At 39.4% G+C, this 11,358-nt stretch overlaps 1 protein-coding gene across 3 annotated transcripts in view; it reads left to right on the top strand.

Annotated features, from left to right (window-relative positions):
• The window catches only part of Znf148 (zinc finger protein 148), a 123,585-nt gene extending 112,939 nt beyond the window's left edge, over positions 1 to 10,646 (top strand). For 2 of the 3 annotated variants that reach the window (XM_013351452.2, XM_026785706.1), the window contains exons 8-9: positions 2,005 to 2,123; positions 2,551 to 4,149. In XM_013351452.2, coding sequence (XP_013206906.1) covers positions 2,005 to 2,123; positions 2,551 to 4,149 — 1,718 coding nt within the window. Of the gene's footprint in view, positions 1 to 2,004; positions 2,124 to 2,550 lie in introns of all 3 variants that reach the window. The other variant, XM_005344866.2, reaches the window with a different exon arrangement.
• Positions 10,647 to 11,358: the final 712 nt, after the last annotated feature.

An 11,358-nucleotide genomic window follows, 5' to 3' on the forward strand; every position in this document is an offset into this window, starting at 1 on the left:
CTCCGTTTCTTAAAAGATTTCACCTTGTCCCAGTGCCATTACATCAGGAGCACTCATCTGTTCCAAGATTCTTACATCCTTTCCTGTAGGCTGCTGACGGTCTGCAGTGTCATGTGACCCGGGTGGAACACCACAGTCAGGACTAAGAAACCCCAGAGTCCTTGGGCAATAGGAACAGTGTTTGTGAGACATAATGAGGTTGTCTTTCTTAGCACTATGCTTTCCTGAATGAGTTTTAAAATAATCACAAAGTTACTGCATTTCATGTAAATTTTTATGTTAGTCTTAACATTATTTAAGTAGTCTATTTAGATTGGCTTCCTTTTCCAACAGAGGGGTTCAAGCCCTCCAAGGAAAAGGCAGTAAAAAGGTTGTCTCAAAAAAGTTTCCTTCAATTTTTTCATTTCTCATAGAGAAAATGTGTTAGTCATTTTACTTCCACTTCCATTCAGCAGTAGCAAACGCCCAAGTGCCCGAGTCAGGAGCACCCGCACTCTACTCTTTAATGGAGCGTGTAGGAACAGTAGCTAAACCAGGCAGAAGGACACAGGTTGCAGTCTTGTTCTGCAGGGTGCATGGGATGCATAGTGAGACCTTATCTCAAGAAGAAAACCAAGAGGCAACTAAAAAGTACTACAAACACATATTATATTAGCATAATGAAAGATACACCTTGCTGGGCGGTGGTGGCGCATGCCTTTAATCCCAGCACTCGGGAGGCAGAGGCAGTCGGGTCTCTGTGAGTTTGAGGCCAGCCTGGTCTTACAAGAGTTAGTTCCAGGACAGGAACCAAAAAAGCTATGGAGAAACCCTGTCTCGAAAATTCAAAAAAAAAAAAAAAAAAAAGGAAAGATACACCTTATACACACATACGTATATAGGGAAAGAGATTTTACAGTATTCGGTAGCATTCTGTCGAATTGTGATGGGGAGCGTTAGTTTTCTGGGAAGCATTCAAGAGGATCCTGTTACTCTGCTGTTCACTCAGACATCCCATTTATCAGCACAAGCTATTTGAATTCACAGTAATGTTTCCCTATAGCTAAGAAATCCTTAGGGATTAAAGAAAGGGGTGATGAGAACAGTTGTGTGTCCAGTTGATAGCACTCAATTTAATTCTTTCCTCAGACAACACCAGAAACTCAGGTTTGAGTTAAGAAAGAGAAGCAAAAAGACCTTACTTTTGTTTTGTGTCTGCAGTTCTAGGCATGAAACTCATGACTACATGTATGTTATGCAGTACACACACACCGGAAATGGTTTCCCCAAACCTTACTTGGGAAATTTTGTCCCAGTACTGTTCATATTAGTAAACTCGATTTTAAGAGGGGCTTTCCTAGGATCCAGATCTCATTGACTCCCAAGTGCTTTTAAAGGAATTAGAGTCATAACCTTATGACTTGAGTTGATTCCCTAGGACCCACATGGTGGGAGGAGAAAACGGGTTCCCTCAAACTGCCCTATTGTCCTTTCACCTTCACTGTCCCGCGGCATGCGTGCGCCTACCTCCAAGTAAATGTGGTGATTTAAAATAAAAATTAGAAAGGAGGAAAGAAGCTAAGACTAAAATAGCTGTGCCCGGCTGGCCAGATAATTCAGCCCATGCTGGTGCTTGCTGTCAAGACTGATTGAGAACATGAAAGTTCACACCCTGAGACTTCCATGGCGGGAGGAGGAAACCGACTCCCACAAGTTATCTTTTGACTACCTTATGTGTGCCGTGGTATGTGGCACATGAATGAATGAATAAATGAAATCTCCATTGTGATACAATATTTTAAAAAATCTATACCCAAGAATTCCATTAGATTGCATCAGTGACATTCATTAACGTGTCTGCTTTCAGCCTTTAGTATATGGAAGACTTTTTTATTTTTTTTTGTCATTACGAAGGAACAAATTATTGTGACTGTCTAAAGTTGTTTATGTTCAGAGATTCTTTTGGCAAAGCAGTCCATGATTTTAACAATGTTTTGTTCTAAATTTTTTTAAATCACATATTAGGTGAAAAACCATTTCGCTGTGATGAATGTGGTATGAGATTCATACAGAAATATCACATGGAAAGGCACAAGAGAACTCACAGTGGAGAAAAGCCTTACCAGTGTGAATACTGCTTACAGGTGAGTGAGCCAGTGTGAGTTCTACAAGCTGCAGTGTGAATTGACTGACAGGCACCACTTAGTGCTAGAGCCTTCTGGGATTTTTTTTTTTTTTTTTTTGGTTTTTCGAGACAGGGTTTCTCCGTAGCTTTTTTTTGGTTCCTGTCCTGGAACTAGCTCTTGTAGTCCAGGCTGGCCTCGAACTCACAGAGATCCACCTGCCTCTGCCTCCCGAGTGCTGGGATTAAAGGCGTGCGCCACCACCGCCCGGCTCCTTCTGGGATTTTAAGCTCTTTGGTTAGATTTATAATAGAAATTTGATCAGTGAATTGGTTTGGAATTATTTATATTGTTATTAATTATCTTGTTTCTTTTCTTCTTTTCCTTGTTGACAAAAAAATCATAAAAACAACAACAAAAATCCACTTCCAACCTCTGATTTCAACAGTATTTTTCCAGAACAGATCGTGTATTGAAGCATAAACGAATGTGCCATGAAAATCATGATAAAAAACTCAACAGATGTGCCATCAAAGGTGGCCTTCTGACATCAGAGGAAGATTCTGGCTTTTCTACATCACCAAAAGATAATTCACTGCCAAAAAAGAAAAGGCAAAAAACAGAGAAGAAAACATCTGGAATGGACAAAGAGAGTGCATTGGACAAGTCTGACATGAAGAAAGACAAGAACGATTACCTGCCGCTCTACTCCTCGAGCACTAAGGTGAAGGATGAGTACATGGTCGCAGAGTACGCTGTCGAGATGCCACACTCCTCAGTGGGAGGGTCCCATCTAGAAGATGCGTCTGGAGAAATACACCCGCCCAAGTTAGTTCTCAAGAAAATCAATAGTAAGAGAAGTCTGAAGCAGCCCCTGGAGCAAAGTCAAACCATTTCACCCCTCTCCACTTACGAAGACAGCAAGGTTTCAAAGTATGCGTTTGAGCTTGTGGACAAGCAGTCTTTACTGGACTCGGAAGGCAGTGCTGACATCGATCAAGTGGATAACTTGCAGGAGGGGCCCAGCAAACCTGTGCACAGCAGCACCAATTATGACGATGCCATGCAGTTTCTGAAGAAGAAGCGGTATCTTCAAGCTGCAAGTAACAACAGCAGGGAGTATGCTCTGAATGTGGGTACCATAGCTTCTCAGCCTTCTGTCACCCAAGCAGCTGTGGCCAGTGTCATCGATGAAAGTGCCACAGCATCTATGTTGGATTCCCAGGCACTGAATGTGGAGATTAAGAGCAATCATGACAAAAATGTGATTCCCGATGAGGTCCTGCAGACTCTGCTGGACCATTATTCCCACAAAGCTAACGGACAGCATGAGATTTCCTTCAGTGTTGCAGATACTGAAGTGACTTCTAGCATATCAATCAATTCTTCTGACGTATCTGAAGTCACCCAGTCAGAGAATGTTGGATCAAGCTCCCAAGCATCCTCATCAGACAAAGCTAACATGTTGCAGGAATACTCCAAGTTTCTGCAGCAGGCTTTGGACAGAACTAGCCAAAACGATGCCTATTTGAATAGCCCGAGCCTTAACTTTGTGACTGATAACCAGACCCTTCCAAATCCGCCAGCATTCTCATCCATAGACAAGCAAGTCTATGCAGCCATGCCCATCAATAGCTTTCGATCAGGAATGAATTCTCCACTAAGAACGACTCCAGATAAGTCCCACTTTGGACTGATAGTCGGTGACTCACAGCACCCGTTTCCATTTTCAGGTGACGAGACAAACCACGCCTCTACTACATCAACAGCAGACTTCTTGGATCAGGTGACTTCTCAGAAGAAAGCTGAGGCCCAGCCTGTCCACCAGGCTTACCAAATGAGTTCCTTTGAACAGCCCTTCCGTGCTCCCTATCATGGATCCAGAGCTGGAATAGCGACTCAATTTAGCACTGCCAATGGACAGGTGAACCTTCGGGGACCAGGGACAAGTGCTGAATTCTCAGAGTTTCCCTTGGTGAATGTAAATGATAATAGAGCTGGGATGACATCCTCACCAGATGCCACAACTGGCCAGACTTTTGGCTAAAAAATAAAAATATATATTGTAAATAATACTGGCACTTTAGAACAGATTAATCGAGAGTGGGGTTACTCTGTGTAAAATGGAGTGCTATACAGATTTAAGAGCAATGCGTTCATAGCAAGCTGTTAAGAATAGCAAGATAATCCAATAACTGCATTTCGTTTGGTTAGTCCTCATCCCTTGAACTGCCTTACGTGTTGTCACCGTTAGAGAAGCAATGCATTACTTGTTTTAGATCAGAACCTTGCTATTCACCCACACCAAGATAAAAAGGAAAAAGAGACTTTCGCACAATTGTTTCCTAACTGATAACATTGTACATTCTTAGGAGAGTAGTAATTGTGTGAAATTTCCTCATTGTTTCTGAGTTTTTCAGCATAGTATTGCACTTCAGCAGGGAATCCGAGGAGACTTCACAGACAGTGAACTTAAAGTTTCAATGTCAAGAGATTATGGCTTAAATAAGTAGTTTGTCCTATAGGGGGGAATAAAAAGAAACCACCTTTAAAAAATGATATGCCATATACCCTTGATCTTCATTTTGCATTATATTGACCTGGTTTTTTTTTTTTTGAAGAAAAAAACTAATAAAAATCTGATAGTCTAAGACTCCACTATTTAAAAGCCTAATTACTTTTAAAGTATGCATACTTCAGAACTTTTACCAAAACCCAGCTGTCGGAGCAGTCACTTCTCGTGGAAGTATGCATATTGGTGTCAGTTTCTTTGTACAGGTATACCTAGGTATTTTTTATGATTTTTTTCATGTGCAAGTATCAAGGTTTGAAGTTTTAGTAAAAAAGAAATATTCTGTAGATTACATTCCCAAGAAAATAATGCTTACACAAAATGTATATTCCACGTTTTAAAGCTGAAATGTATTTTACTTTACACACTTCAGTTGACATAGAGCACTTAGAATTAATCTGGTATTTTTGATTTCTCAAAATTAAAAAAAGATTTTTTAGGTTTGATATGGTTGTGTCATAATCATCTCGTAATTGACAATTTTGTTTTTTGGCAATAAAAGGAAGCTGGGATATCTTTGGACTGTAAAACCTGGTTTAATTCTTCTCTTTCTGGACTCTTGATAGATTGGATAATTAAACAGTATCCCAAGAAACTAAAGCAATGGGCATTTTAATTGCTTACTTAAGTTACTTTTAAGTGAATACTGCTCATGACAGTTTTACAAGCGGAAGTGCTTACTGATTCCAGTAACTGCAATTTCTTTTTCAGCTAGACGAGTGATCGGAAATTTTTTGTTGCATTTCAAAATCTAAATAAACTACAGACTTTATCCTTATATCACGAATGTTTTTTTAATATATGTATACTTTGTCTTAAAATAATACAGCATGGTACAATAAATAGTGCTTTTATATACATAAATATATATATATATACACTTTAATGAAGAATGATGGTTTGAGTTAATACATTGGGCAGGTTTAATTTTTGGAGACTTAACATTAGTTACACTGACTCTGCTCTCCTCTTTTATCTGTTCCACCTTTTTGGGTTTTGTATTTAAGTTTCTGCCATCTTTATCACAATGCACCAGTGGTAACCTGAAACTAGTACCCTTGGGAGGTGAAGCTTTCTGTAACTTCCATTTTGACTTTGCTGTTGACCCTGTAGATCTGCGTGCTTTGTTTGAGTGTTGAGTATGTTATCCATTTAAATTATTTTTCTTTTATTTAATGCTATCCCAAGACTGTTCTCATAAAGAAAGGGAACAAAGAAATATCCTCCCCCAGTACCCTTCACTTACACTCATTTAGATTTTTAATATGTTGGTATTTTTATGACAAGGAATATAAGTTATGTTTAATGTGGTTTCCTCTACACTTTGTAATGAAACTTTGCTTGAAATCATAGTTTTCCCATTTGACAGCCTTGCTGTCAGATCTTCAAGAACTTTAAGACTTCTTTGAAGTACCTATTTTCAGTTCTGCCATTATTGATCTGAAGACTGGTGTGTGTCTGTGGCACATCATGTATCTGCAGGCATGCTTCACAAGATGAGCTGTTATGGGACCGTGTTCACCCTCAGTGGGCATTTGCATTTTCTCATAGTACTTTTGATAAGAGTAGACATATATTTCCTAAGTTGAGCCTGATTTAAAAAAAAAAAAATTCCGCTGAGAACTTGATGCGTTTCTTGTACTGCGTCAGGGGTTTCCTTTTTAACATAACATCACCAGCACAGGGTTAAGAATGTGACAGTTACTGAGTGGTTCAGGTAAGCTTAGGAAGAAGAGTCTTTGAAAGTGGAAGTTCTGTAAACAGAATTTCAGGCGTTGCATTCCTGTCTTAAACACATTTTTTTAAATCTACACGATGGCAGACTTTCCTACCAGGTTAGAGCATTTGAGATAACCTATAGCCAGCATATTTATTGACTTACCGTTTAAGTACAGTCAGCACTCTTACTGTGAAGTTCCGAATGCCTCCCAGGCGCCGCTTGTTTCTTCATCATGCGAGAAGCATCTCAAAAGTTTGGGTTTCTCCACTTTGGCTCAAAGTTCTGGGCATTAGAAGAAGGAAGTGGCCTTGTGTGCTGCTTTAGAGGGATCCCTGTCAGCTCACACTTCTCATCTCTCTCAGTGAGCAAATTCTTCTAGAAGAGTAGCTCCTGGCACCCTTCAGCTTTTGCTCACCTTGAGCCTGTGGCTTTCTCTCACAGGTCATTCCTGGTCTGGTCTGGGCTTGAGAGCTTCCACTAGACACGGCAGGAGCTCTCCAGCACCTGAAAGCATTGCTTTGTGAACTTCTGTTCTTACTGCATGTGTATTTCGTTGTGTTTGGAATAGCTGAGTGGCTCCTACTTTTTTTTGTTTGTTTTGGATCTACAGTGTGCATGTGCTATCTAGTCAGGTCGGAATCCACCACCTTAGCTCTGACTCAGGGTGCCAGCAATGGGGTGCTCAGGGCAAGCTTTCATTCCCACAGACGAAAGACACTCGCAAAGAGCCAGTGACGTTAGATCTTTGCCACTCTTTGACTTCATTAATTTGGTTTTTTTAAAGGGCTGTTTTAAAAAATACAAAGAGGCCGGGAAGCTTTCGTAGGCACGCTGCATACTGCACTCCCTAGGATCTGAAACTAGAGTTCATCCTTTTCCAGTGTATTTACTTGAAGAAGCACTATTATAATCAGTGAGAATTTATTTGAGTCTGCAATTTAATTTAAACCTTTTCCGTTTCAAATTGCTTTATTTCAGGGAAATAATTTTCCAGTTTTTGCTATATTCTGCAAATAAAAACCGTGTGTTTCCTTTTTCCACCTAAACTTTGGTAGGAAACAAGCTAAAGCAGACAAACATTTCTTGTTGTGTTTGTTGCTTTCTTTAATCCAATGGATGAAAAAAGTAAAACCCTGTAAACATTATTTTATTTTTTTATGCAATACCATGCTGTAAATACGGTTCATCGAGTAAGGATGTACCTATGATTGAATCTTTAATTCTGCACAGTTAGAGTTTATATATAAACGTGTCTTGACAATCAAGGACTTTGATGTGAGTCTTCCTTTATGATGTTTATTAATGTTATGCATTCCATTTGTTTGACGTGAGTACCAATGTGCTAATTTGTATTGTCTGAAAGTATGTAATGTTTTTACAGCTTGTTTTTAAGACTCTGTAAATATGTACAAACCAATCACAGTACGGCTTTATGTTAGAAGGCGTGTGATGTTGTACTGTATGTAAGCAATAATACATAGCAGTGCTAACTTTACAAGTAGCATCAGGAACGTTCTATAGAAACATTTCAGAGTTATCAGTTATCCTTATTTCATTTAATAATGATTATCTTTAATCAGTTTTTATAAGCAAATTCCATTGTTCCTTCTGTTGGAACGTAACACTGTTTACACAGCCTAATTGACGCTGCAGGGGAGACAGGCTAGACCTGGCTTCGTCTGCTCTCACTCTCACTAAGCATTGAATGGCCTTACCACTCTTGTGCAAAGATGGAGGAAGACCGCAGAACTTAGTGCCCATCACACTGAAGGAAGGGATGTGTTTTTTTTTTTCCTGCTTCTGTACCGCTACCTAACTTTGTGGTTTGCTTTGGATTTTAATATGTGTTTCTGTTTTAGATTCAAGCCCATAAGTGTTCAGGTAACTTCAGTTCAATTGTGAAGTCGATAAATTTCTTCATACTTCATAGTTACATTTCAGTGATTCTAAACTTTCTACTTTGATTTTTAGATACTTACTTTTCAAGCTTGATTTCTCAGCTGACCAGATGAATTTACTCAACTTCAATACAAAGAAAGACAAACTTATAGCTTGAAGTGAGTAGATACTATACTGTACAGAACAGCTCTCTGAACACCCGTCACTGCTTTAGAAATGAAGCCGCCAATTTATAAATGATTATGACCTACATTTTATAGGGAAATGTTTTTAATGCTAGTCATTTATATAATGTGCTTTGAAGGATTTGCTAGTCCACTCCTGTCACTTTTTAGTACACTGGTACCTTTTCTATGTAATGTATGCTTTTTATTATTGTAGCAAAGCATTTCAGTAGAAAGAATTTTGCAACAATATGGGGGAAATTTTTCATTGTCGGGTTTGAATTATACTGGATTTTATCTGTCTAGTCTTACTTGTCTTTATTTTAATGCTGTCTGGAAGGGACCTTGGTACCCAAATAAAGCAGGTTAACCTCATTGCTTCAAGGGCATACTGTGTAGTGCTGAGTTTCACCTGGAAATCTGATGACTTTGAAAAGAAAAACACATTTATAAAAATTGTACAGAAGAAATTAAATGTGTGATGGAAATCCTGGTGGTGGAGCACGTTGAATTTTCTGAGACATAGTGTTATTTTCCTGGAATCCCTTATGCCTTCTTTGTATTCCAACCAATAAAAGAAAACCTTGTCATTGAAAGTGGTAGGCTGATAGGATATTCTGATTATACAGTATTACTTTTTCCTGTCTTATTTTCTGACCCCTTCTCAATCACTGTAAATTTTTATTTTCTACTTCCTATTGCTGATTAAACATGTATATAATGTAGAGACTGTTGTATAGAACTGAGTGAATTGGGTTGCTATGCTTGAATGGGTAGCTACATGGAAAGATTTGATGGATACCGAGAAGTCCTAAGATGCCAGAGTAAATTTACAGAGTAAATTTACGTGGGAAAGGGAAGGCCACAGCAGATGGCTCCTGCCACCCCTAGGGGGTCAGTGGGAGAATCGGCTGCAAACTATCAGATACAAAGTGGGGCTTTTCTTCCCTTCCCCCAAACACATGAGCACTAGATTTCAAAGTCTACTCAGGTGAAATCGCTTCACAGTGAAACTTAACCACATTGAAATTTTCACTGTTAAATACTATATTTGTGATATTTTTAAATACAAACTTGTACACTGCAGTCTGCAGCCTAACCATTGAAATTTAGCCAAGATATTTTAAAATATAATTGTCCTCCATGTATAATTGTTTTTAAACAATTGGGAGGATTTTTTGTTGGAAGATTTTTTTATTGTCATTGTAAAAACAAAAAAACCCATCTTGCTTGACCCCCGCATTATACCATGAGTGAATCGCTGAGCCATTCAAACACGGTGGTGGCTTGTTCCATGCCAGGTCATGAGGCGTGAACGGACACTGCGAGGTCTGAGGAGTCCTAGCCCTTGGCACTGTCATCATAGAGTTCCCCTCGCCTCTCGGAGTTTATGATACCGTTTTATGTGTTGTGATACTAAAGGAAGCTGTTTTACTTTATTTTCAATTATTAGATTTACTTATATTTGCAAATTCTGCATTTTAAATGTGGACACTTGGCTGTTTGAAAATAAAATACAAAATACAGTTTTATGAATAATTTTCTAGCTGAATTTTTCACAGTACTTTGAACCAAATGACTAATGGTAAATATGCAAAAAAAATGTGGTACACAGTTAAGAGAAAAGGATGTCCATGTGGAATTAATAGTTCCATGGGTTACGTGACAATGTCAAGGCCTTTCCTGGGGCTTGCTGTGGAATGTCGCTAGTTGTAAGATGAAGGTGCCTGTTAACTGTCATCAACTAGTTCAGATTGAGCCATGTGGAGCTAGAGCTAAGACTATGTGTGGCTTTTCCTTTACAGATCAGAGTCCGTTAACCTTTGATCAGTAGCACCCATGGGATTTCTTTTTCCTCCATTAGCGTAGGTAGATTTGTTTCCGTTCACCAACCACCTTGCCAGGGCCTTGTCTTCTGACAGTGGGTGTATTGTGAGAGAGCCGTCTGCAGTTAACAGTGCTGCTTAGGTCCTCGGGACAAACGTCAGTGCTCGGACCCTGGCTTAGCACGGTGCTGTAACCACCTGTACGTAATGGTACCACTGATGGTCTACTATTGCATTTCCTAGATCCCAGTTCTTGAGTGATTTGGCTCAGTGGGGAGAGGGGTGGGAAGATGCTCTACCGACACTTCTCTCACCTTCTAAAGATAAAAAAAAATAAAATAAAATTGAAGTCACTTGAATTAATGTGTTGTCACTGAGTCTTACTTGACAATTTATCGTTCACAAATGGTTTTGTTTTGTTTTGTTTTGTTTTGTTTTTTTGTCTAGAATCTGGGTTGAAGCTACAATTCCCAGCTGTTCAGGTCCCTTTTCACCGAACCTGATATGTATTAGGATAAACAGCATCTACTCCTGGATCAAGATTCAGTGAAGGCGAGAGCTTAAGTAAAGTGAAAATGAGGGCCTCATAATTTTAGTGGGTTTCCCCTCTGCCTGGCCCCACCCCATCATTTTAAGATACAGTGGATAGTTAGAACAACCTTTTATCTGTAGACTTAGACAGATGTAAGGGCTGGGATGAAAACACGGTGACACTGTGAACAAGAACGACATTCTCAAATGTCTGGGAAAATAAAAGTTTAAAAATGGCCTTAACTTGTAAAATGGAGAACATTTGAGCCTTTGCCTGTTTATTCACCGACACAGACTAGCTTTTTAAAGTTGTAACCTTAATTAATGTTCCTAACTTCTCGTGTCCTAAGAGCTGAAGCCAATGCTCCTGCGGTGTAGGGAAGGGCGCTAAGAGAACATTCCCTGGGGATAGGACTTGCGATTCCTGTTGACTTGGATCTTCGTTGGCTCAGGCCCAGAACCTTCACCTACTTACCAGACACTCTACTAAGTGCCAATAACAGATGGCTGGGCTACTAGTGTCTCTTTTGTTAAAGCTATATTT

Source organism: Microtus ochrogaster, chromosome 2, assembly GCF_000317375.1.
Source record: "Microtus ochrogaster isolate Prairie Vole_2 chromosome 2, MicOch1.0, whole genome shotgun sequence".
Taxonomy (NCBI): domain Eukaryota; kingdom Metazoa; phylum Chordata; class Mammalia; order Rodentia; family Cricetidae; genus Microtus; species Microtus ochrogaster.